Raw genomic sequence first — 27917 nt, forward strand, 5'->3', positions numbered from 1 at the left:
TGCCTGCAGCAGAAACAGGGGGGCTATCTGGAAGTCTAGAAGGAAAGAGGAGTGAGAAGGTCACAGAGGTGGGAAGGATCAGGTCGAAGGAGTCTTTGTCTGCCCTGCTCCTGCTGACAGGACTTGTAGATTCCATCCTAAGGACCGAGATCCAGAACTTGTGATTGTTTTTTTTGATGGGGATACATTTAATTTTTTGCTCAGTGCTGAGCTCATCCCTTTGAATTTCAGAACTTGTAAGATAATCATTAAATGATGCAGTTTTCTCTTTGAAATCTTGCTAATTTTCACATATTTGCTTTTTAAGACAAGAGACTCTCTCTGGAGATCTGCCTTCTCCAGTTTCAAATTAAGCTTGCTTTCCACTGACTCTTGACTCTTAGAAACTTCTGAACCGCATCCCAGCTGCTTGTCTTTCATCCTGTGCAGCCCACTTCCCCTCTCCCCTCCAGAGCTGGGTGCAAAATGCTGTGTTTCTCCCTTGCTAGGTTAAAAAAGAAAGAAGTTAATAAATGAACCTATTTGCATAGAGGCGAGTGGATCTAACCTGTTCACCTTAATGCCACTTTTGATCCCATGTGGCTGCCTGACCGTTGTTTTTGCTCACTTTTGATTATTGCGCTGAGTTCAGCCTGGTCCTGTGAAACTCGGGAGTTTGTTTAAGGAATGCAGAGTGAACCCAAAGGTTGCTATTTCTGCCGTATCTGCAGGCTTTTGGCTTGGAATTGGGTGAAGAAGCACGTTTTCACCTTCCTTGTCACAACAAGAACGTATTCCTGTTTCACAGCTTGAATGAAGTTTGGGAAACTTAGAATCTAAATCTGTCGAATACAGTCTTTATTAACTCACTCCTGTGGTTGAAGACACCGAACTGGCGCTCTTGGCGCTGGGGAAGTATTAGGAGCGTCGCGTGTCCAGAAAGGAGAGGCGGGGCAGGCCCAGGAGATGTGCTCCTTTGCTGCCTGAAACAGCGGCACCAGCGGCTCCCGGGATCCCAGGCCTGCCTCCATGTTTTCCTGATGTACTTGTTCCAGACTCCGGTTATACAGAACTTCACTGACCAGTTAGAAAAAGATGTAACTAACTACTAAAGAAAGCATTTGTCTCTGTTTAAGAAGCCCAAGAAATGACTTAGGTTGCTTAATGTTTGATAGAATCCTGAGAAACTGTGAATAATGTTTCTGTTAACTTTCCAGATGTTTAGTCTCTACGCAATTCAAGCATCCTGTTAATGGACAGGTGTTAAATTTTCTTGTTTTATTCTCCTACAAAGAGCTTTAGATCTTACTCTTAATAAATCCCCTTGCTCCCCTCTATACCTCTCTCCCTGCACACACACTTTTTTTCCTCTACCAAGTGCGTTTTGTCACTGTGGTTAAATTGACCAGACTTTTAAAAACATTTTTGGCCTGTTTTACAAAGCAAGAATGTATGCTTAGAAAGGGACAGAAGCAGTTTGGCATGTTGTCAAGGAAACTGGCTTTAAAGTTTCCTCTAACTTGCGCCTTAAATATTCCTGTGGTGGAGTATAGAATTGGACCCAACGTCTTCCTTCAGGAAGAAGAGAGAATGGATGAGATGAGCTGTCCCATTTGCTGTTGCAGTGGCAGCAGCAGCGAAGCACTGACTAATGAGTCCATCCTGCGCTGTAATCAAGAGGGCTGGCCACTGTGCCATGTCACACAGGATCACTCAGGGAGGAGGAGCTGCAGCCTTCACTCTATGGCCTTGGCCATCGTGAGCTCCATCTTCTGATCATCAATCTGAGAATTCCTGTGTTTCGAGGATATTGAATAAAGTACAGTGCGAGCTGTTGTGTTCCACATTCAACAAATATGTTAAACACAATATTAGATATTTTCGGTATTTTTTTTAACTCTTCATTTGTTCCTGAATTTCCCTTGTCCTGTTACGGTACCTTTGAGTCATGTATTTCAGTTTTTGGAGAAACAAGGGAAGACTATCTTAGCCTAGTAGGATTTCCAACTTGTCTGTTAATGTTTGTTTTGGATACTTATCCTTGCTTCTGTTTTCTTTTCTTTGTATAAAATATTTATTGTGGTTGAAATCTGTGTCCACTATAGTGTGGGCAAATAATAACACAGTGACTATGACCTAGTTTGCTGCTGAACTTTTTTTACCTGCATCTGAAATGGCACACATTGCTTAAATGTCTAGCAAACGTCTTCAAAAGTACAGATAATTCACTGCATCTGTATTAATGTATATTAATATATTTTCAAAACTTCACTCAGGCCCTAAGATGATTTTTGTGTCTTTAGAACTTTGACCATGCAGATTTAAATAGGAATTTTCCAGCGTATGAATCAGCAATTTAACTGGCATGTAGAGAACTCTGAAAGAATGAACATTTCATTCCCACTTTTCCAGGCCTTTTATCATGCTAAATCACAAGTCAGGGGCCTGACAATGAAGTCCTTTTTGTATCTGGGTGTAAAAGGTTTTAAGAGTTGAACTTAATGCTCTGTACAGTGAAGCATGTTCTGTACTTGCCAAATAAATTTAAGAGCAAGTTTGTTGCCTTTGTTACTGCTAGTAAAGAAAGATTTACTACCTGAGATTATCCCCTTCCTGCGATGACATCACCAACTCCTCTAAGGATTATTGTATCTGTTAAAACTGAAGATCACAAACTTTGGGAGCACAGATACTATGGCTTTACTGCATAAACTTACAGAGTGCCTTGTATGTGGGTTTATCGACAGGTATTCAGAGGTGGCCACAGTTTTAATGTGCAGTGTTCTGGGACTGTGATTATATATTTGCATCATTTGTTTATTCATTTAGCAAGCATATATTGGGTGTCTGCTCTGTCTTGGGCAGGCCGTGAGAAACTAGGATATCAGAAGTCCGTAAGACACATCCCCAGCCCTCATGAAGATTATGACCTGATGCAGGAGAAGTAAACCAACAAATAGTGTAGAATACAATAACTGATGCATAGAAATAGGCCTAGGTGTGTGAGTGGAGGACCAAGAATTTCCTTCCAGGTGAGGTGAGGTCTAAGCAGACACCTGAGTTGTCTAGGAGAAACTTGGGGCAAAGGGGGCATTCTTGGCAGGAGGAACATCAGAGGTGAAGGTGTTAATAGTGAAATGTTACTATTCTGAAGTTCCTTCTCTCCTGCCACATTTGTAAATTATGAGATTACATACAATTGGGTTTCCAGTTGTTAATCTGGTAGAGTTCTGTATTTCTGAATTACATTTAAAAGACCATATTTCAGTTAATTAGTTTGAATATATTAGCCACCAAAATAGCAGTCTTCTCTATTTTTGTTACGGAAATGCATGTTACTAGGGGAGTGCAAGACACAAGTTCGGGCCCCCTGGTGCACTGGTGTAGGACTTTAGTAAACCTATATCCTAACTTGGACTCTGTCTCCTCCCTTTAAGTTGAAGAGCTTAAACCATAAAATTCCTTAAAGTGTTTTGAGCTCTAGTGGGCTATTATTTTAGGGTAAAAAAGATAAAGATGAAAAGGAGAGACAGCATAAGTTGAATTTTAAAGTAAAAGAGATGAACTTAAATATTTAGACTTTCCACAGGTCTTTTGGATGTAGCCCATTTTGCTTTTCCTATGCTATATTTAGGAAGACTAGCTTCCAAAGAATGACTCTGCTCTTCTAACTAAGACCTTTGAATTGAAAGATGAGTGAATTGTGTATAATTACATATTTTGTGTTCGCAGAAAACCTTGTTTGTAACTTTATGTGTGTTCACTTTCCTGACCACAGCTTCTGAGGAAAAGGCATATAGGAAATGACATCGTGACCATTGTCTTCCAAGAGCCTGGAGCACTTCCTTTCACTCCAAAAAGCATCCGGTCCCACTTTCAACACGTCTTTGTCATAGTCCAAGTGCATAATCCATGTACTGAAAATGTGTGTTATAGGTGAGTCAGCAATTCCTGGTTTTTCATTCTCACAGGTTTATGTCAACAGAACAATTTTTCCCAAAATATCTTTGTTTTCTAGTTCTTATTTCTAACTTCATAATTGTCCTTTTTTTCCTAATTTTATTTCCCACTGTCTTCACTAAGGTACTTTCTGTAAGAAATAATTGCCTTCTTCCCGTTTTGAAAAAGTGAAATGTCTAGCAGTGCAAAAATCATAGATTACACATTTCTTCCATTTTCCCCTTAAAAATTGCATCCAGCCCCTGCTGGAACCATGGCTTAATTGGTACCAGCCTTGGAGGTGGGCGATATGGCTGTCTCAGTTCTTCTCCAGCAGAAGGAATTATTGTGGTGGTAAAACGTTTCCTCCCATCTAAGATCTCAGAAACATTCGCTACCACAGGGCTGCTGAGACAAAAAGTTGACCCTTGCTTTGGTGATTTCAAAAGGCCATCCACAGGGCTCAGAGTCCTGAGACGTTTCTGACCGGGCCTGCTTTTCTTCGTCATCCCTGCCCTCGGATTCTTTCTTAGGAAATAACTGCCAAAGACTATGCCATGGGAGGAATTGGTAAAAGAGTGGGTTTTTGACCTGGGTTAGAATCCAGCTCTGCTGCTCATCGTGGTGCTTTGTACGAGGTATTTAATTTTTCTGAGCCTTCAATTCCCTCTCTTAAAATTGAGAATGATACAGTCATACGTCATTTAATGATGGGGATCCATTATCAGAAATTTGTCATTAAGTGATTTTGTCATTGTGCAAACATCATAGAGTATACTTACACAGACCTAGATGGTATACCCTACTACACACGTAGGCTATGTGGTACGAATCTTATGGGACTGCCATCGTATATGCAGTCCACTGTTGACTGAAATGTCATTATGTGGCGTCTGACATTAATACCTACTTCAATGTGTAGTTAGGAAGAATAAATAGCATAAATTATGCAAAACACCTATTCGAGTTCCTGGCATTCATCAAAGTTTATTTCCCTTTGTCATCTTAAAACCGTGGTTTCCAGTTGAGCTGCCTACTGGGCCTAGGCGGGGTACATGAGTGTGAGTTGTGGGAGAGTGGTGGAACCATGACCACTGTAGAGCTTGGCCTCCTAAAGGCAGAGAAACTAGTTTGTCTGTTAAATGTTGCCGGTTTACATCCCCACCCCACGCCCGACCCATCTTAAAAGAACGCACTGTCTATAAATTGGTAATTCTTAGTCCGAGTTTTATTTTCATAGTCAGCTTGTTAAACATAGCGCCCCACTGTATAGTATTCTAATGTGGTAGACCTGGAATTGACCAGAGCATCTGCGTGTTTTCCTCCTAGTGATTTTTACGTACATCTGGGCTAAAGACCAGTGGCCTAAATGCTCAGAACTACGTAAAAAAAAAAGGTATTTGAAAAAAGTATATCTATTCTGTATAAATGATATGCTTAATATAGATAATATTGGTGCAGGCATGGTAAATTGGTTTATTCTTCTGAAACCTCCCCTGATGAATGATCATTATGAAAAATAATCTTACAAGAACCTTCCTAATGGGTTGGAAACTTAAGCCTGGGGCTTCATTGTATTTGGTGTTATTTTATCGACTGCTATTTTTAAGTCAATCAAGTATTTTTAAATGCTTTCTATCTTTAGTTTATGCTTAAATCATAAGGTGGTTCACTTGTACACAGAAAAATTTAAAGGTAAATAGTATCTATTTATTTTGGTTTCTTTCAAGTTTTCTGGTTTGAATTAAATGACTGGGGAGGGATGTTTTTGAAACCAGTGTTGCTATAGATCTTATCTGTAGACAAAGTAGATTGTGTTATGTTTTCTATGATGGAAGATAGTATGTGCAAATCATTTGGAGATGGAGTCATTGGTTTTTAAGAAACCACATTGTTATCACTAAATTATCATTTACTAATGAGATTCAAATGGAAAGTCAATAGAGTGCCTCAGATTTTTGGAAGTGCCTCGTAAACATTCATATTGATCATGCTTACAACTTCATGAGTATTCTTCAAAGAATCAATAATAATCTTCTGGAATACTGTAGTCAAATCAATTCCATAACATTTTATGAAACTATATGTACTCAGTGACATGGAATAAGGCTGCAATGCCTAAGTTTCCCCAAAACATAGGTGTGTTTCATATGATATTCCTCAAAACATACCAGTGACAAAATAAATTCATTAAAATAATTTCCAAGCAAATGGTGAGATATAGTCTAGGTCTGTTGTTTTCTAAGTTGCTGTGTCTTAATCTACAGATGCATTTTAAAGAAGACTGTATGGATCTCACACAGCTCAGGTGAAGCCCCATGAGTACCATTTCTCTCCTGCGCTTTGTACAGGTGTTAAGTGGCAGTTAGTTCTGGCCGATGAGGACCCATAGTCCCACTTAGTACAGATCATGGTCCAGGCAGCCCGTTGGGTCGAGATGCCTCCTCTAATGAACACTGTGCTGCCCAACAAGTCTAGAAGAGTAGAAGAGCATGCTCCCACCTTACAGAGGTAGTCTGAGGCATCCCCCAGGCGTGCGGCAGGATTCTCAAGAAGTAGTGCTGGGTCCACTTGAATCTGGAGGGGAAGGATGGGGCAACATCCCCAAAGCTCCACGTAATGTAACTTTAGCCTGAAACTTTCAAAAAGCAAACTTAACTAATTGCCTGTTTCTTCATACAAGATTCTTAATGTTAATAGTTGGAGCCATTGCAGAGTTGACTTTGAAGGATTTATGAGTTGGTATACTTCCCGAGATGTATCTCTTAGTAACTGAATAAATAAACTGCTTGCCCTATAGGCTTACTTGCTAACTGCCCATTAAAAGTGAAGAGAGAGCTATAGAAAGTGATGACTTCCATTTTAGGAAATTTAATATATAGCCTCTCTTGACAAAAATTATGTTAAATTGATGATTAAAATGATGATGGATTCTGACAAAAATATTAACAGTTTGGATAAGAATAGCTCTACATGCATTCTTTTGTTTAATCCTCACAGTGGGCTTTTGAGGATGGCCCTATTTTGACCTCCATTTTACCGATGAGGAAACTGAGGCACTGAGGGATGAAGTAACCAGCTCAGAGTGTCTCAGAAAGTGGTGGAGCTGGAATCCCAATGAGGGGCCCGACTCTGGACTCTACTCTTCACCACTTTGCTTTCCGAAAACCCTTTAATTTGCATATTAAGGAAGCTCATCTTTGTATTGTTGCTTTTGGTGGAGGGGTCTTATATCGAAATCATCAATAAATGCTATCAAGTTATTTGGGTAAAATAAGGAGAAGTTTTGAAACACATTCTTTTTTCAACCCATTGGGAAGTTATCTAAATCTGGCAAAAGAATATTCCTTCTGACTCAACTCTGCTTGAAAGAATTAAGGATTCTATAAACTTTTGTAACCAGCGATATCTAATTGATCCCCATCTCCAGAATATCATAGTAATCATGGAATAGCTGTGCCTAAATTGTGCCATTTTAGTGCAACTTTGACTGAGATGCACAGGATTGCAGTTTATAGAGGAGGAACATACTGTGCATTGTAGAGGGGTTGTCCAATTAGTTATTAGGGTCGGTAATTTGGGACAAAAAGAATTGCCCTTGTAAGAGGCCCCTCCCTCTACCCACAATGGAGCGCCACAGTAGGAGCCACCTTGGAACATCTTTAGACATGAAAAGTTTTCCTTGCCACTTCGACTCAAGTGCATACAAGCTGCAGTCAGAGGTAGCTTGAGATCCACGGAGCTAAGTACAAAAAGTAATCCCGCAGGGTGTCAAATGGGACTTGGCCTCCTCAGCATTCTGTGGATAAAATCCTTCCAGGAATCCGTGCTCATTCCTGGAGGAGAAACCCAAATTCAGGAGAGGTGATTACTTGAGTTTGTTATGCCAGGTATCGGGAGGGCAGGTGCCAGTGCAAGAGAGGCTGTTTGAGCTCATTGATCAGTATAGCGGAGAAGCAACAAGGTGTGGTTAGACTCATCACAAGTCTGGACAGGTAACTTTGGGACAGCTCTCCGGGAGTTAACATGTGAGGACAAGTTAATTCCTACTCAGTCTAGAATGTCCTCTAAGGATGGTAGCCAGGGGAGATGGGTCAGGTGTGATGTTGGCCCATAAGCCACTTCAGTCTCCGCTGTGTTTTAGGACCTTCCTTTGAGAACATGAGTCAGGTGCCCCGCATCACCCTCTGGTTTAGTCATAGGCCACCATACGTGAATGAGTGGGGTGTATCTGTCCCACAGGGAAACAGTCCTTCTTCCTTCCCCTTTCGTACCCGCTAAGGCCCCATCCAGACAGTCTGCCATCTTGCTGCTCAGGTCCCCGGAAGTGATTAATTCTCCTGTAAAGGGTGCAGATTAAAGCAAAGGTGAGAGATACCTGGGGACTGTGATCTTTTTAGAGTCTAACCAACCACATTCCAGAAGAGGAATTCATACCTGACAGAACAAATTTGGACAGAATGTTTCCGTTCCTCAATTCACCTCTTTCAGGATTTTCTACAATGATGAAAATGAAGCATAGATTGCCTCCTTTGTTTATCCCAACACAGAAAAAATTATCAACCTGGGTAGATGTGGGGTTAGTACGAATTCTTGGTCTGCAGTAGCTACACAGCAATTAAGGAGTAGATGCTGTAGATGCTGTGGGATTCATTCATTCACTCACTCCAATTCTTCACTCATTAATTCATTAATTCACTCTTTATATTGGGTCTTAATCCAAAAAGAATTTGAGACAACTAAAATTTCTGTCTGTTATAGGGCAGCATTATTGGCGGTGATACATTAAGATGGTTGTTACTACCATATACATTTGATCTTTTCAGTCCCTGGAATCTCTTAAAACTTAACTGTCATAAAACCTTCATTTAGATTTTCAGAATGTGAACAAGTGAGCATTTCCTTAAAAGTGACACTTAAAAATTTTGGCCCTGTGAGCATGATCATTGTGCCCAGTACCAGTGAGATCCCAAGCAGCCAAGTGGGGCTAACCTCACTTCTGTTGGAAGAGTCACTGTCTTTCTCAGTGATGACCAGCGGCAGTTACTGAGTACCAGCCTGGCGCTGTCTGAAACTGTGTGTATCCCGTCCCATGATGGATCCATTGCCCTCTATCTTAGCTCAGCGAGCCATGACAAAGTACCACAGATGGAGTGGTTTAAACAGCAGGCATTTATGTCTCACAGTTCTGGAGCCTAGAGGTCCAAGATCAAGGTATTGTCAGCTTTGGTTTCTTCTGAGGACTCTCTCCTTGGCATGTAGGTCGTGCCTTCTCGCTGTGTCCTCGCATGGTCTTTCCTCTCCACACTTGGGTCCCTGGTGTCTCTCTGTGTGTCCTGATCTGCTTTTATAAGGGGTCCAGTCATATTGGATTAAGACCCACCCTAATGGCTTCATTTTGACTTAATTGTCTCTTTAAAGATCCCATCTCCAAATGGAGTCACATTCTCAGCTACTGGGGTTTAGGACTCAACATACAATTTTTTTAAGGTACGTAACTCAGCCCAGAACACCCTCCCATCTGCTAAGTTTGAAAAGTTTTACTTAAACAAACAATAACTTGGTACCCAGAAATTAGGATAACAAGAAGCTGCAAAATATGGCTTAAGTTGAAAATGTGGGTATATGTCAGATTTCTGAAGATAAATATTGTGCTATCACAGCTCATCTCATTTCTCTTTATTCTTCCTCAGTGTTGGAGTTTCTAGATCAAAAGATGTGCCACCGTTTGGTCCACCAATTCCCAAAGGCGTAACTTTTCCAAAGTCAGCAGTATTTCGGGACTTCCTTTTAGCCAAAGTAATCAATGCAGAAAACGCAGCCCATAAGTCAGAAAAGTTTCGAGCGATGGCCACTCGAACAAGGCAAGAGTACTTGAAAGATCTGGCAGAGAACTTTGTCACAACCGCCACCGTGGATACCTCTGTGAAATTCAGCTTCATTACACTGGGTGCAAAGAAAAAGGAGAAAGTAAAGCCAAGGAAGGACGCCCATCTGTTTAGCGTCGGCGCAATCATGTGGCATGTGATAGCTCGGGACTTTGGCCAGTCTGCTGACATTGAATGTCTTCTTGGGATCTCCAATGAGTTCATAATGTTGATTGAAAAGGATTCCAAGAACGTTGTATTTAACTGTTCCTGCCGGGATGTCATTGGGTGGACCTCTGGATTAATGAGCATCAAAGTGTTTTACGAAAGAGGAGAATGTATCCTTCTGTCCTCCGTGGATAACTGTGCCGAAGACGTAAGGGAAATTGTTCAGCGATTAGGAGTAAGTACAGGGTTTGTATTTCCCACCATCCTTAGGTCTTCAATCCCAGATTCACAGTAGCTTCCACTGGGAAATTCCACCATGATTATGGCACCTAGGGAACGAATTACTATCTCTTATGGCTACAGAGCTTAATTTTAAATGCTGTGTCCCTTTGAGTACTCGCTGAATACAAGAAGGGTGGAGAAGCGCCTGTTAGAAATTAATTAGAAAGGGAAAATTAAGCCAACTTTCTAACATCAGTATATATTTTTATAGTATTTGAAGGAAAAACGGAAGAACTATCTAGATATTATGGCTGTTTGTAGAGACTGACATGACGGTACCGTCCCAGAGGAAATTAATAGGCACAAAATTGCTCTTGACCATATGAGTAAGTCCTCTTTGCAGCTTCAGTTCTTTGCATGTGTATATGGCAGGTATTTTTGTTTACTCTGCTGGGTTAAATATGTTATTAATCTTCTAGCCAGAGTTTCTTGAGGAGGTTTTATAGAATTACCCGTTCAGTTAGACTAAAAAAAAAATCACTCATAAAAGAGATTTTTTTAAAGGTTATCTTTAGGACAAACCCCTAAGTGATGTCCATGATGGGATTATCAGTTGTATTTCTGCTCCTACTTTTAACAAAGGGCATTAGACTTTTTAGTTTGAGTATATACAATAGAGTTATAAGAATAAATCAAATATAATACAAGAACAAAGCATGCCTTGACAAAAGAATTTCTCATGTGTAAATCTTCCTCCAGGGGGATGCATATTTTATTAATTAGAAAAGACTTGGTCAATTATGGATCATGGAAAAAGGACAAGTTATACCCACTTCTTGCACCCTTTCCTCCCACCAAATATCAATCTCCCTTTTTGTTATTTGAGACCATGTCTGAGAGACAATACAATCAAGTCAGTCCTGCTAGCCCTGGAGAAATAATTTCCTTCTTTGCGGACACTGTTTACGGAAAGGAGTCTCGTGTGTTCAGCAGTATCGTTGGGTATATGTGCGAAAGTGTAGATGTGATGTTGGGATGATTAAGTATGTGAGTGGTTTATGTAGCTGGAGATTTGAGTGATCCTTGGGAGTCTCAGGACACATTGTGCTTTCCATAATATTGCAAATACTTCTTTTGGGGAGATCCACTGAGTCATCATAATCTGTGCTCCTGAAAATACAACACAAATAAGTGCCACTTCACCAGTGTCCAGAATGCACACTACGTAGGTATTTACACGTAGGTTCTTGCACATTCGCTGTTCCATGGACCCCTCCTACCGTTTTCCTAGAACAGTGACTGTATTGCTAATGTGACTGAGGTGCCTAATGTCTGGAATATATTTGAGGAGGTGTGTTCTGTCTAGGATGACTTGTAACAGAAGATGCTGGAAATGAACCAACCCAAAGACTATTGAAGGAATAGAGCATAAGGTTAGTACAGAGCAGTATCAACAGAAATGGAAAAAAAGAGGATGATGCAGTCATCATAGAAATACTAGGAATGAGTGCTGTTTAGCAGATGGTACACTCAGTGTGCATCCTATGATGGTGGAAAGTGAAATTAAACGTGTCTGTCATGCAGGTAAAGATACAAGACAGGAATGAACTTACACCCAGAGGGACAGGCAGGGCCAGCTTTATGGGTGTGCAACCTGTGCGTTGCACAGGGACCCACTCTCAGAAGAGCCCAGGCTTGGTTGAAAGATCTCTTATTGCCATCTTGAAATTCTGAATAATTTTTGACCAGGGCCCTACATTTTTATTTTTCACTGGGCCCCATGAATTAGGTAGCCAGTCCTGTGTACGTGGATAGGAGGCCACCATGTCATGTGAGAATTGAATCCATGTAAGTATGTGAGGAGCTCCAAATAAATGGAGAACATGGTCTTCATCCTTTGTGAGTGTTAAGAAGCAAGGAACAGAAGGGATAAAGAAATACGAAAAGCAAAAGTAGAGGAAGTAGCGTGTGGTTGGAGGAAATAAGCACAAGAGACAGAACACGTAGGGGTCTGGAAAAGCCTGGCCGTTCACTGTTTAGTCTGCTGTATGGATGTTCAGTTTCAACTGAAAATCGCATCAAGGTTTGAAAGAAGGCATGTCATAGGTCATCTTTGGTAGCAGAGCTTCCTTGAAAAAGAAGTGAAGGAAAAATTTATTCCGGTTGTACATATCACAAAAGTACTATTTTTAAACAATTTTAAATTAGTTCACTTCATAACTTTAGAAACTTCAGTCTTTCAAAACTTCGCCACTAAGACCAGCAATCCATTCCCCATTTTCCTAAGCCCCAAACTGTCATGTGTGCCTGTGAGACACTGATTGGCAGCGCGAGCACCCGTGGCGGTAACCATGGAAACCTGAGACACAGTGGTGATACACGGAACCAGCCCCAGTCCCTACAGCTGCGCTTACAGTCATAGGTCTTATTAAATAGGATCTGTGTATTCAGAGCGTGTTGCATGGAAACGGAGCATTTATTAAACTGAAACTTCATGCATGAGCTCTGTGGTTTGGCGGATATGGGTATGATACTTCCTGACTTTAAATTTCCCACAAATAAGTGATGCCGTGGTCATCAAAGGATAGTTAATGAGCCCGTGTTTTTCTTTCAATGCATGGAAGCTGTCTCAGTAAGCACTTCTGAGGGTGGTGTTAACTAATTATTGGTGCTTCGGTGCACTGAGTGGGATGCAAACCGCTTTCTTCCTTCATATTCCTTTTTGGGATACTGTGTAGACTCCTGCTCTTGGGGAAGGTAAATGCACTGGAGCTGCTACAGCCTGAGGTTGTCCTTGGCCCTAAGGGGTGGCCCAGTGCCTCCAGGTTTCTGCCGCCTGCAAGAGAGAGCACCATCCTGCATACTGCCCTTGTCAGCAGATGCCAAGGAGCCTGGCTGGCTGGCTCACATTTAATTTAAACAGTCCTCAACACCCAGGCAAGCAAGGGCAGTCACTCCCCAGGAGAGGGGTCCTAAAGGACAGAACAGGATGTCCACAGGGCGGGTACACAGAGAGCACTTAGAGTTTTCCTAACGCTCTGACTTCTGCTGCTGCCCATCCTGGGGGCAGGTCCCTAAGTGTTAGCTTGGAAGGGTTTGCGGCCATTTTTAAGTTGAATGAAATTGTCTCATAGGTTTTAAGGCTTGATGGGCGAAACCTGTACTAGTTTCGAAAGTCTTGACATTTTTTCCCTCACTATAGTCCATCTGGAACAATGGAATTTATATGTTTAAGAGCCAAGTCAGTTGACATGAGAAAGGAGAGGAGGGAATTATGAGAGCCCATCTTAAGCTCACAAGCTCTAGGCCAGTGGCTTCTAAGAAAAAGCAGGACACCTGTATCAGGAATAGGTTTGCTTTTGAAAAATGAAACTGTTGTTTTACTGTTATATTCTTTGTACTGGATGCCACAGTTAATTAGGTGAACTCTGATTGAAATGTGTCCTTGTCACTGGGACTGTTTGAAGGAAGGGCTGTGAGGGCTGAGGGCAGAGGAGCGAGCCCAGAGCCTGTGTGCACCCCTCGGACGTGGGGGCTCCACAGCATTGCCACTAACCGCCTCCTATCCCCTTAGATAGTGACGAGAGGCTGCGAGACTGTGGAAATGACCCTGAGGAGGAACGGGCTGGGCCAGCTTGGCTTCCACGTGAATTTTGAAGGAATCGTTGCAGATGTGGAACCTTTCGGCTTTGCCTGGAAGGCCGGCCTTCGCCAAGGGAGCCGCCTTGTGGAGATCTGCAAAGTGGCCGTGGCCACTCTGACCCACGAACAGATGATCGACCTGCTCCGGACTTCCGTGACCGTGAAGGTGGTCATCATCCAGCCACACGACGACGGCTCGCCCCGGAGGTAAGGCGTGGGGGGCTCCTCAGCAATGCTGGCTCCTCCTTGGCCTCTGTAGCAGGTACTGTCCTAACTGGTCCCTCAGGGTCCTCAGAAAATGTAGTCAGGTGCATCTTCGATAAATTGTAATTTCCAAGCAATTTAATGGGACATTGACCATGTAAAAGCTGAGATATTAGAAACTAAGGAGCAGAGCACCTGCTCGGTTCACTGGACCAGTGAGACTTAACATCTAAGAGGAAATGTTCTTTATCCCAGCTCAGCCTTTAGCAAGTTAAATACTTTCTCTGCACTACTAGAATCCCTTATCCTAATGTGAAGTTATTGGTTATTAACAGGATGTTTAAGAGATCAATACTTGTGTGTCTGAAGGAACGTTGGGACATCAGACATACTCTGTGTGGTGACTACTCCATTCGAGCTGAACTGGTTCAGGGCATCCTCATAAGCTGTCACGGTTTAGGTATGAAAAGAGGTGGCTAGACTTGGAAAGCTCAGAATAGATGGGCGGAGGGAAGGAACAGGAATGGAATTAGAAAAAGATACTGTTCCGTTGTTAATAGAAAATAATCATGTCCAACCTCAAGAAAATATTAGGCCAAAGGGAGAAAAGAATGCTGAGAACCAGCCGTCCATCTGGCTGTGGCCCTGCTTGTGCTGTGGTGTCCGGTGCTCCTATCTAGAGCACATCTCCATCTCAGAAGGAGTCCCTCAGGCTGCCTCAGGAGCTCGGGCTTTGGAGAGACCCAGTGTGCTTGGAATCCAGGCATTAGCTGTGTGATCTTGGGTGATTCACATGCTCTCTAAGCCTCACTAACTGTCTGTAAGATGGGGATTAAACCGTCGCCTCCCTCCTACTGTTTCTCTGAAGATTAAGTATGATGATATACTTAAAGCGCTCAGCACCTTCAGCCATAATCAACGCCCCACACTTTTAATTTAAAAAAAACAAACAAAACTTTAGGATATTCATTTGAATATTTTCATGCTCTAAAAGAAATTCTTATCATTCAGGGATAGCACGATTCCTGCGCCTACTCTCTAGACTTATTTCTGTGATAACTTAGGACATTCTTTTCTACTTTCTCCATCTCCTTTCCTTGACCTCTAAAACCGGCGCTGTCCAGTAGCACTTTCTGCAGTATGTTCTATATCTGTACCATCCAGCATGGTAGCCACAAGCCACGCATGACTCTCACACACTTGAAATGTGGTTAGTGCGAGTGAGGAAGTGAATTTTCATTTTAATTAAGATGTAATTAGCACATGTGGCTGCCATATTGGATAGATAAGCTCAAAACCATGACTTTTTTTTTTTCTTTTTTGAGCAAGATTAGCCCTGAGCTAACATCCACTGCCAATCCTCCTCTTTTAGCTGAGGAAGACTGACCTGGAGCTAACATCCGTGCCCATCTTCTTCTACTTTGTATGTGGGACGCCTGCCACAGCATGGCTTGCCAAGCAGTGCCATGTCCGCACCCAGGATCCAAACCAGCGAACGCTGGGCCGCCGAAGCAGAACATGCGAACTTAACTGTTGCATCACCGGCCGACCCCCCGACACCACCACCGGTGATCTTTTTTTAGAAAAAAAACCAGTGCTATACCACCTTCCTCCCTGGTTAATGTGCACATTTTGTAAAGGTCTTTCTCTAGAAGTTATCTTAACATTTGCTCCCTACCTGACTTTCCGTAGCCTTGTTTCCTATATCTGCACAACAGGTTTACAAAATAAAGGTTTAACGAGCTGAAATTCCTCTTGAGAGCACCAGCCACATGTCATGGGAAATATCCAAGATGTTTCTTGTTGCTTTGCCAGACTCTGTCCCCTTCCATCCGTTTGCTCCCCAAGAATCCCATGAATCACACATCATGGTATGAGTACAAAGAAATCAAAAACAAAGACTATTTTATTAAAAATGAGACTTGGAAATAATAGAAGGGAAATCCTTTAGACCTTTGAAGCTAAAATATCGTGTAAGTGAAAGTCTTTTAAAGTAAATTTTAAGCCAGTTACTAGAAGTTTTTCCATATAGTAAAATTTCTTTCTTGCTTTGGTAGAAATATAGATTTGCAGATCTTATGGAGACAATGAGGTCTGTTTATCTGTCTTAGAGGTTGATTACTACTATAGAATTAGAGGAAAATGTTACCACGTTCTCTCTCTGGGTTAAAAAATATTTCTCCGCCTATTTTTAGTTTTGGCCTACTGTTGCTCAGTAAAGCATTTTTAAGCTTTCAAGAGATCTGTTTAATAAAAATGTTAAAGTTATCATTATGTTTGGTATTTAGAACATATGATTTAGAAGAGTAGGATTTCCTAAGAAATATTGAATTGTTTTCCAGCTAAAAGAAATAAACAAACAAAAACTGCCCTTTAAAAGTTCTGGCTGTTATTTATTTTTTTGTCCAAGGACACATAATCTGCTGTGGTCTGCACATAATTAATTCTTTCCTTGTTTTAAATGCAAATTCTCTTATTGAAGCTATTCAAGATATTTAGAGATTTTGCTTTTGTTTCCTCAATTCTCATTAACACCACTCCCTGAAGATACAGATTTTTCTCCTGATTAATCTGGAATAACTGTCTTTTATATTTTAACCTTAACCAGGGTTAGAATTAGCTTTTTGCCTGGTAACTACACTCCAAAATTGGCATGCCTATCACCCACATTTCTGTAAGTCATGAAGGTTTTAAACCTAGAAGGTATCATTCAAAATTCTTTCAATTCAGTCTTCTAATATTCTGTGAATTTGAATTTATAGATTTTTGAATCCGTATTTTTATGAGTTTGGGATTCGTGTTCTGTCTGTGACTGTCTGGGTGCCCTGGTAAAACTACCTGCTGCCTCACGAGAAGTTATCCTTAGAATAAGGGTTCTTCGCTTTCAACTGCAATGCAAGCGTGAAACATTATTTTAAATTTCATCCATGCTCTAAACAAGTGTAGCCTTCTGCATTATTAGATTTTTTAAGAAACTGTAGAGGAGGGCCTGAAGGGGAAATGGGTAGCACCTGACTCATTTTGAAAATTAAAGTACAAACCTTTTAAACAAAACATCGCTTGGTACCCATACGGCTATAGCAAAATACACAGAGATGTGCCTCAAGCTGAAACCACGCATTTGATTTGTGGCGTGGAAAATGACCCCTGTCTTCTTTCACAAAGTGGCTCCTAGTGCTTGTCAGGGAGGGAGCAAAAAGAAAACATTCATTTAAATGGATGTGTGTGTGAGTGTGTGCATGTGTAATTTTTTTCTTTTAAGTTGTCTTTATGTAAAAGCCATAAGGACTACAAAAATGGCACAATGAACGAATTGCAAGACATTTCAGTCTTCATAAACATTGTGAATGATGAGTGAAAGATAGTTCAGTTCATTTTTGCCATTTATCAGCGTGATTTTTGTCCTACAGGATATCAGTTAGCAATAATTCTCCTCGGAGCCCATCTGCTCCCGTCAGCAGTGGGAGAGGCCTGTCATTTGATGGACTCACTCCTGGTTTTCCGCAGGTCAGAAGGTGTTTGCTTATGACTCAGAAGCCACTGGATTAAATGAAGTCTTTAACTGGGAGAGTATTTATGTTGAATCAAAAGCACCACTGCCGTTTTGAAGGCCCATTCTCAAGCCTAAGGGTGATGATAATTCAGCTGTCCCTCAGCTTGAAAGGAAGGCAGAGCCCTTTTTCCTTTTCCTTGTAGAGTTCCAGAGAACACCAGGCTGGGAGGGTTTCCTCTGGGAATGCTTATTAACTGATCTGGCGCTGAGATCGGATCCAGGAGTGAATGCATATAGATTGGGGAATGAGTGGCGAGCATTGGTTTGGGAATAGCCCTCTTCAAATGGAAATAAGGTTTTAAAGGGAGCAAGGGTGTTTCCCAAGCAGACAGTCTCAGTGGCAAAGATGAAGAAGAGTTGTGGAAGACACTTAATTAAGCTCTCCCTTGTTCTGCAAGGGGGGAATCCGGCCCCGGCCCCTAGCCTTCAAAGGTGACTGACATTCTATCAATGTCATTTGAAGGAAAACACATCAACTTAAAAGGGTGATAGAAAGGAAATAACAACTCATCAGAATTATGCATGAGTTGTTATACAATGTGAGTGATTTAGTAAATATGTCCAATAAAAATGGAAATGAAATCCCTTGCTGTGGTGCATCTGTTTTGTGTGATTTTTCATACTTTGTTGACATACTATCCAAGACAAATTTTTCTATGTAATGCAAAACAGTGGAAATTATCTCATTTGTCATGAATCTAAATTGTTGTCCTCTCATCATTCTATAAAATTGAAGCTTTATGTTCTTGTCTTCTGTTTGCTTCCTGTTGCCTGACCATTCAACTCCCTGAAGTACACGGAGGAGGACGTGGAAATAGAAATAGGAAGGAAAACTCAATTATGTCAGATTAGCAGTTTATATATAAATTTATATGTATAGATAGTTGGTGAACTGAAATCTGGACTAAAGTGAGGTTTTAGAGTTCCAATTTATTTGTATGGATAAGAAAAATTAATTATATCTGGTATTGTCCTATGGGTCCTCCAGTAGTGAATTTTAATGTGAACTATGAAAACTGCCCAGTTCCTCCAAAATAATGCTTGGATTATTGCCTCACTCCTTCAAGTAAGAACATTGGATTACAGAACAAATGTAAAATGGGTTGCCTTACGTTTACTCATTCATTCATTCACTCTTAGCCAGCTTGTGCCAGAAACTGTGCCAGGCACTAGGACTATTAAAAGCTTAGGACAGACATGATCTTTACTTTGATGGGCTCCTTTTTGTCCACCTGGCATTCTAAAATACAGTACTTCCCATTCGTATTTTTGTTATTTAAAAATAGTTTTCTCAAACTATAGCAACAACTTATCACTTGCTAATAAGTATCTCCAGGCAGAAAATGCTTTCACCCTCTCCAGGTAATAATCTGTATTTTAGTGTCCACACCTTTTTGTAGTTTGGAACTTTGTAGGGGCATTGACACCGTGACAGGAATGCAAAGAGTGACAGTAAAGCACGAGTGTTGTGTTCGTTAGGCAAATAACTGTCTCGTACTTGACAGGTTACACCAGGCGATGGTGACGGACAGCCAGTGGATTTTCTCCCTCATGGAAATACGTTGATCAAAACTCAGGCCTCAGATAGCTATTGAAAATCTTCTATGTTTAACTTTAAAGTCTGTAATGCAGTAAAACGTTATTCTTGGTCTCAAGCTTTCTGAGAAAAAGAGGGAAGCGACTGGCTTCATGAAGAGCTTTCTGAGCCTCTGTTTTAAGTCAAATGTGGTGCTAGGTCCTGGGGGTACAGTGGGTGGAAACAGGGTCCACCCCTGTGTCTGGTGAGGAAGGAAAGGACGGCGGCTGATGAATCATTCAGTCCCAGATGGCCTCCCTTCGTATTGGTATTCGGTATGACACACACCTTTTCAATTCCAGACTTTGATTCAAAGGGCTTGGTCAAGTGGGGTTATGGTCTAGATGTCTCTTTTTCTATTTGTAGTCTAGGTGTGTCTCTATTTCTATCTGTAAATGAAGGAAATATGTAGAAAAGTGAATGAATATTTCATTTCGTCGCTATTTCCTGTGTGACGGTGCCCTGACCTGTACAGTAACTTATACTATGTGGTTATTCCTGTTGGAAGCTTTTGATTTTTCAAGCAACAGAAAGAAAGAGTTTGTGATTCAACTGAATGAGCATCAATTACCCCTGTCACCTTGTTGGGTGATTTGGAAAGAGTCTTTGAGCTATTAGCAGGCTATTAGCATAACAGACATTAAAATGATTAAAATATCAGTGATTACTTCAATTCCTGGGCCTACAAAAGGCTTCTTTTCAAAGCACATAATATAAAAGAAACAGGGCGTTCCTTTGACGAAATCTCTCTGCCTTTGTTTCCAAAGATTCTTTTTGCTGCTAATGGAAAATATGATATGATGTGGGCCACATTAACTCTGCTTTGATAGCTTTTGAAGGAGATAGCCCAAGTGTCTTGGAAAGAGCGCTGAGCTGGGAGTCAGGGGCTCCGGTTTCCAGCGCGAACCTGTCCCTGAGTAGCTGTGTCACCTTTCCAACCTCTCTGAGCCTCCTTCTGAGAACTGGAGATTTCCTTGGTGCTACCTCAAACATTTGTGTGAACTGAAGTAGTGTAGTGTGTGTGGAAAACTGTAAAGCGCCATACAAGGTAACTGGAGGATTGGACGTAAAGGATAGCATTGCAGTACGTTGTGAGGCTTTTCGTTAGGTTATTGGGTTCAGTTAAAGGTTTTCTATGATGCAGTCCAGTACAGTAAAACCAATAGGCAATTTCAGGCTACAGTAAATGCAAGTTGTAATTACATGATTAAGCTGTGGCTGCACGGTCCATGGTTTCCGCCATCCAGGTCCAGCTAATTTGTTCAACTGCCTTTTGTTTTTTTGGTAAGAATATACCTTATTCCTTTAAACTTTCTCCATTCTCTGGGTTTTTGGTTTTGTTTTGCTGCTCCTCAAAAATACCATCCCTCTTTATCATCCCCTAGGACTCTTCCCCTTTGTTTTTGAAGTAGCATAAATTCGTGTGTCCTACTTTTATGTACAGTGAAAAGAATAAAGTAACAGAATAATGATGTATTGTTCCATAGGTAGATGTACACGAGGGGAATTTTATAGTTTTAAAGTTTTCTGCAATTCTGATTGTTACATAAAGTTAAGCTTTATAATTCCATAGCTTTATAAATATTATCTAGAAAGAACTTTCATGAAACTGTAGTGCCTTTTGCTGTCTAATATTGGTTTCCTCTATTTCATAGAAGCAAACGGTAATATTATCTGTTTGTAACTAACTTCTTTCTTGTGAAGCTATCACTTCAGGAAGCTTACGTATTTCATATAATTCTATCTTGACATACCCTTGCTCTTCCTATTCCATTTATAAGAGGAGAAACATTGGTCCAAAGAGATTGTCCCGTTTCTAAGCTACGCATTGGCAGGTGTGGGTTTTGAGACCAGAGCCCAAACTCTCCCTTTAATGGAGAATAGTTTGATTGAGGTAGAGGGTTCCTGCTGGGAATGAATAGAGAAAACTGTGTCACTTGGCTGAGCTCCACCAGTGGTGGTCCTGATGGTCAGGCTGCGAAGGCTGAAGCGAGCCTTTAGAACCGAGTCTCGAGCCTGGCCAGCAGAGATTCCACTTTCAAGGACCTAAATTATTGATGGTAAATGGAGGGTTCTTCTGGGAAATTAGAGGTATCATTTGAAAGGAATGGGCCTGTGTGGGTAGATGTCACTTTGGGGTCCTTCCTGGGCGTCTCTGAAGTTAGGGGTGCATAGGTACAGTGCTTGGCAGTGAGTGTGGGTGCCTGTCACCTGTGAACCAGAGTGGATGCCACCTCTCTGCTGGCCCTGCCCAGAAGCCTGGAAGTGATAGGAGCTGTTGACCTAGAAATCTCCTGTGGGAAAGCCTGCTTTAGACAGCAGGAAGCAGGGAGAGTGCTGATGAATGTGGATATGAGTAAGTTAATGAGGGTCCCTTGTCCATGAATAAGCCATCCCAGGGAGTTCACGATGCTAAGTTCAGAAGGACAAGTAGCATTGTTTTAGAATAAAGCAATAAAATGGAAGATTCTCTGAGGCACCCAACTAATAAAACTGCTTGTCATTCTTAGAGTTTCGTAGTGTCACATTTTAACTAGCACATTTTTTATGACCTTCTTGTTGTACAAAATGTTTTGCCTTCAAGCATATACTACTGTGAGAGATTGCATTCAGGAAAGTTACTGGCTAGACAAGCAGTGTTAAAAAATTGTATTTATTTGTAACCCTGAAGCTGAGTTTTTATTGATCTCTACCTAGCATGTTAATTAGTAGCATAAGTAAATGACATGTACATTCGTTATTGAGCAAAGAGGAAATCGATAACGCGTACATGTAGGTGATCCCGCAGCCTTATCTAATGTCTTTGAGGATCTCCTTTTGGCAAGCAAGCTGTGAAAAGTGTGCCAGGAGCTAGAAGTGCAGTTCACATCCATTCACTGGATTCGGTGTGTCGGAAGGAAGCCAAGCAAGTTTATCAGTGAGGTCTGAGTCTGTAATGCTGGAAAGCAAAAGACTTGAGTCTTTTCTTCAAAAATGTTTCAGTTCACGCAACATTAGCAGCTCCCTTTTTCGGAAATGTCCTTTTGTGCTTTGTCTTTCTGCATTCGCTCGGTGTGGGTTTCAGTTGGCCTTTACTTGGTGGTCAGCAGTGTTTGCTGTGCGCCCCTTCACAGCAGCACCACTTTTGACGCTCCAGAAGAGCTGGGATCTCTTGCCCAGCATCTGTGCTAGAACCACCCAAGGAGGGGAAGGGATGTTCAAGGGCAGGTGCAGGTCCGTTTCTGGTACTGCAGCAGGAGGAGGACCTCCGTAGGCCAGTTTTTAATTTTTAGTTTATACCTCTTCCCATTCCCCTGAAAATTGGCTGAATTTTCTATATGTATCCTTCAAGGAATTCCTCATACAGATGGAGCAGAACTAAGATTGAGGCGGTTTGATGATGTGTTATAATTAGTGGTATTTATTTGAGGTCTCAGTCGTAGAAGTCAAAAAGCAAAAATCTAGTTTATAAGAGTAGTTGCTGTAAAAGTGTCCCATAATAACAAAATTAGTTTTGGTTTTAAAATAAAACCATTCTTTTGAGAATAGCTGATTTTTATTAGGGCAAAAGAATGCCAATTTTTAGTATTAAAAGATCGTTTACATGTGACTGTGTAGGAGGTTGGAAATGAAATAATTCCACCCTGGTTCTCTCCTCAACCTAATGCATTGCACAAGATTTTGTCAACACTCTCTCAAATATTAGGCGTGATTACCCATTTATGTAATTTTTTGGAAGATTCAAGCTAAATTACACATCCTTTAAAGGCTATAGTCTATGAGCGTGAGCTGAATACACCACACTGCTCCGGCGTCTGTCTTCTCTTACCTTATTCTTCCTTTTCAATCAAACCCAGTAAACTTGAAACCCACACAAGCGCTGGAAATGCACATTGCCCTTTGGTGCACAAGATTCAATGTTCATGTTCCTTTCATTCAAAATCTAACTCCGGGACCTTTGACTTTGGCGGGTCTCCATGAAAGGTCCCCTGGCTTGCACTGTTAGGCAGCTGCAGCCTTTGAGACAGCAAGCCTGGGTTTCATCTCAACCTCCAGTAACCTGCTGAGAGCCTCAGTTAGGGTAGAAGACAGAGTAGATTTTCTTGATGTTTTGGTATCTGCTAAGGTAATATCCCACCATTATGATTTCTAATTAGGACGTTGGCCATATGGTTGAATCAGTTGTTCTAGGGGAGGTGGTATCTAGTTAAATAGGAAAACACTTGGAAACAATTTAAGTCCATGAGTAAGTATCAAGAGCCTTGGCATTTTACACAAAAAAAACAGTGCAGTCCAGTGTAAATCTGGACTTAGTAAATTTGGCCAATAATTGACTAGCGCATTCAATAAATCCAGAGTAATCTAAATTTGCCTAGATAAGAGAGATGAATTTTGCTTTGGGGGAAGGAGAGTTAAAACAAAAGGTAGGAAGTAAAGTTTACTAACAAACAGATCATCACTACTTCATTCTCTGTAAACAGGAGTATCTCTTTAGGATGGTTTATTCAGTCATTCCTCCTCTGTTCTCAAAATGGCAGCGCCTCCATCCACTTGGTTTCCCAAGCCTAAAAGGGGACGTGGTTTTGGTTTCTGCCTCTGTCTCCATCCCAAGCTCCAAGTACTCTTTTTTTTTTTTTTTTTTTGAGGAAGATTAGCCCTGAGCTAACATCTGCTGCCAATCCTCCTGTTTTTGCTGAGGAAGACTGGCCCTGAGCTAACATCTGTGCCCATCTTCCTCTACTTTCTATGTGGGACGCCAGCCACAGCATGGCTTGCCAAGCAGTGCCATGTCTGCACCCAGGATCCAAACGGGCGAACCCCAGGCTACCGAAGCAGAACGTGCACACGTAACGCTGAGCCACCAGGCTGGCCCCAAGCTCTAAATACTCTTGATTTGACGGATGAGAAATAACTTTCCGCCAGTATTGCTGTTGAGAAGATTGGAGCTCTCTGTGTCCCAGTCCTTTGTGTGTCCTTTGCCCCGACTCCTCCTCCCCATCAGAAATTTAAGATCACTTCCTTAACCCAGGAGTCTGAGTTGCACAGTGACTATCTTGATGTGGACCTGTTTTCAAGCATTGTACCGGGCACGCTGTGGACCTTTTCATCTGGTTTTACATATCCTTTAGTGCTGGAAGTTTTCTTGTATTATTTTGTAATCATTTCCTCCCCACCTTGTTCTCTGTCTTTTCTTTCTGGTACCTCTGTTGGGTGGATGTTAGACCTTTGATTGGACTCTCATTTTCTTATGTCTGCTCTCATATAACATTTTGGGAGAGTTCCTGAGTTTAGCTGCCACCTGTCTCGCTGGATTTTTTATTTTCAACTTTAGCTATCCTGTTTTTAAATTTCAAAGTTCCTCCTTCTCTGAGGATACGGTTGGTTGGTGAGGCTCACTAAAGAGTGAGTGGATGGCTTCCGTCTGCTCGTCTTTTCTCTAGAGAAGGGGGTACAGCGTTCTGAAGCTGGGTTTGCAGGAAGGAGGAGTGACTCTGAGTCTCATTTCCAGTGAGACTTTGCCTGAGCCTTTGGTTTTCAGCCAGCTCTCCTCTGCCTCTTGGCCTTGAGTCTAGACTCATTCCCATTGACTTCCCTGGACCATTGCTCCCAACCCCTAGAGGTAAGGAGGGGTTATAGCCTGACTGGGCCCAGTGCCGAGGGTGGCACTTTTCTTTGTTCCCTCCTTTCTGATAACCCCCCTCTCTCATGCCTTCTCCCTCCCTTTTGGCTTCTGCAGGGCCTGGTGCTTCCTATTCCCGCACCCGGGGTTCAAGGGGACTCATCTTACTCCTCTTTGTCTTCCCCTCGGGACATCCTTGGCTCCTGCCTTCCTCTGCTGGGCTAAACCTCTGGCATTCTTCTAGCTTAATATGCTGTGTGTTAGAGTTTCAGGTGCCTCCAAGTTTCGTTGATGGTTGATTTTCTGTTTCTTGTTCTCTGTGTTCTTTTGTTATGATATTGAAAAGAGGCTGAAAAGTTTTACTTTACTGTCTCGAGAATGCAAGTCTGCTTTTTAAAGAGTGATACCCTCCAGTCGTAGGTTTCTCATGGGGTGAGCATTGGAAAGTGTTTGTGTTGACTCTGGAACGTCTGGGGAGAGGCGCGCTGGCTTTATCAACGTGGTAGATGGGGGTGATTTGTCCTGACACTCAAATTTGAAACTTACCCAGCCTTCCTGTGTCCTCGCCCAACTGCACCAGGTGGCCTCGCACGCCAACTTTGGTCAAGCTAATAGCACTATTTGCCCTGTGAATTAGTGGGAAACTGGAGGGATGTCTGACTCAAGTCACCTTTTTCAGGCCGAAGGGTCTTACATCCCTGACTGATCATTAGAGCACATGGGAGAGCACACTCGATGACCTTTTGGGGAGCTGTAATGCTAGTTTAAGAGAGAACTATAATAACTAAAAACCCTACTTGACTTTGACAAGATGGACACTCAGGTTTTCCCTTCACTGTGACAGCTGTTAACTAATTTTGTTTTTGACGTTTCTCAGACTTGATAGAAAAAGCAACATGTGACTTTCATTCCTAATTTTATAACTGTACTTGAAAATACCTGTTCAGGTTATATATGAGGCATTTTTTTTTTAAAGATTTTATTTTTTCCTTTTTCTCCCCAAAGCCCCCCAGTACATAGTTATATAATATATTCTTCGTTGTGGGTCCTTCTATTTGTGGCATGTGGGACGCTCCCTCAGCGTGGTTTGATGAGCAGTGCCATATCTGCGCCCAGGATTCAAACCAACAAAACACTGGGCCGCCTGCAGCAGAGCACGGGAACTTAACCACTCAGCCACGGGGCCAGCCCCTATATGAGGCATTTTTAATCTATTAAAGTGTATTTATCACCCATGTTCAATGTGCATGATTCCATGTGTACAAATTCGTTACAGATATATTCAGGTCTGTCTAAGAAGTTTGCAAACTCCCTGGAGAGGGAAGATATATGCATGAAATACCTAACAGTGTATCTGTCAATTAAGCAGAGCCACAGCATGGTGCTGGATCCTAATGCTCCAGGCTAGGTAGTAAATAGACAAGGTTGCCATAAGCCAGGGACACTCCTTAGGGTCGATGGCTCTGTCCTTGTCCGTGAGACCTGAGGAGCACAGGCAGGCCTCAAGTAAGCCTCGCTGATGGCCCAGCGCCGAGCCTCCCTTCTCACCATCTCTTCTTGGCCCCACAGAGGGTGTTCAGAGCTCTGCCGGATCCCCATGGTGGAATATAAACTCGACAGCGAAGGCACCCCCTGCGAGTACAAAACCCCCTTCCGGAGGAACACCACGTGGCACCGGGTGCCCACGCCTGCCCTGCAGCCACTGTCCAGGGCCTCCCCCGTCCCCGGCACGCCCGACCGGCTGCAGTGCCAGCAGCTGCTCCAGCAGGCCCAGGCTGCCATTCCCCGCAGCACCTCCTTCGACCGCAAGCTGCCCGATGGCACGAGGTAATGCTGGCGCCGCTTCCTCAAGGACGGCCCTTGTAAAGCCCTGGGGTTACAGCTCCAGATTGTAGGGGAGGGACTACTTATTGGGCTTGAGCTTTTCTGAGTTAGCTTGTTCTGAACAGGTTGGCACGCAGGGCAGGCCCCAGACGCAGTGGAGCTTGGATGTGGCCTGCTTCCAGCCCAGCCCCGGGGCTGATGATACGCAGGTCCTGCCCATGGGTCCCGCCTGCCAGGGCCATGGCTTTCCCTCTCCATCCGTGATCCTCATGGTCAACTGGCTCTTTAAACCATCTTGGGAAGGGTACCCGAGAGACTGTATTGCTTGAGCCTCTGGATAAGTGAACAGTTTTGAGTATAAATAAAACAGAACTGCAAAATCAGTGATTAAATCCCGTCACCCTGATGCACATGGTATTTTAAGAGGTCCTGAGGTCATTAGCATTTCTTTGCTTTTCTCTCTCATTTTAAGCAAAGTGAGTTGAGTTTAAAATTAATTTTTCAGTGAGAGAATGCACTTGTTTAAAAGTTAAATTCAATGGCATCAGAAGCTGGTGAGAATTTGGGGATGCATAATTCACCTAGGTAGTTCTAAGTGAACACAACAGTAAATTTTTGTTAGTGGTGTTATTCATTCCACCCTTTTGTTTTAGCTTTCACGTAACTTATGGGCCGTGGAGGCACCATGAGTTTCCCCAGAACAGCTTGTCAGGCTCCGCTGGCCTCATAGCGAGTTGTCGGCATGGATGCTGCACCCGCTGCTCACTGATGTAGTATTTCCTGGAGCCTGTCACTCGTCCTCTCCCAGCCTCCAATTCCCTCATCTAAGAAATAAACTTAGTAATAATAGAGACCTCTTTGGGGCCTTATGAGGATTGAATCAATCAGTATATGTAAACATCTTAGAACCATTCCTGGCACGTAGTAAGCCTATATAAGTATTAATAATTAGTTAATAAGATCAAAACATGTGGTCTTCCTCTGCTTTCTCCAGTTTTTCTTTCCAGAGTGAATGCAGGAATGGTGTTAACTTTAAGTTGACGTTAAATCATCTTGACTCTGGGTTTCCTTACTCAATAGTCTGCTGAGTTTATGAACTCCTCATATTCAAAGAAATGCATGTAGGAAGCCCAGGTGAATGGGGTGACCTCAGGAAGCGTCTGCAGAGCCTCCCTTAATAAAGTAAAATTTAGTAAATTGTAGGGGGAAAAACAGGGTTCTGGTGGCAAAATGGAAACGTAGCAAGCACGTCTTCATCAAGTGAGTTCTCATGAGAATTTACTCATTTTTGTGTGTCTGAAATAAATCGGATTGCATTCAATAGATGTGTGAAAATAAATGGTT

The 27917-nt window shown here is 42.2% G+C and overlaps 1 protein-coding gene across 9 annotated transcripts in view; it reads left to right on the forward strand.

Moving 5' to 3' along the window:
- The window catches only part of SIPA1L2 (signal induced proliferation associated 1 like 2), a 211902-nt gene that overhangs the window by 140750 nt on the left and 43235 nt on the right, over positions 1-27917 (forward strand). For all 9 annotated transcript variants that reach the window (XM_070614983.1, XM_070614973.1, XM_070614991.1 and 6 more), the window contains exons 8-11: positions 3758-3915; positions 9612-10188; positions 13750-14024; positions 26319-26576. In XM_070614983.1, coding sequence (XP_070471084.1) covers positions 3758-3915; positions 9612-10188; positions 13750-14024; positions 26319-26576 — 1268 coding nt within the window. The remainder of the gene's footprint in view (positions 1-3757; positions 3916-9611; positions 10189-13749; positions 14025-26318; positions 26577-27917) is intronic.

The sequence above is a fragment of the Equus przewalskii genome, chromosome 1, assembly GCF_037783145.1.
Source record: "Equus przewalskii isolate Varuska chromosome 1, EquPr2, whole genome shotgun sequence".
In the NCBI taxonomy this organism is placed as follows: domain Eukaryota; kingdom Metazoa; phylum Chordata; class Mammalia; order Perissodactyla; family Equidae; genus Equus; species Equus przewalskii.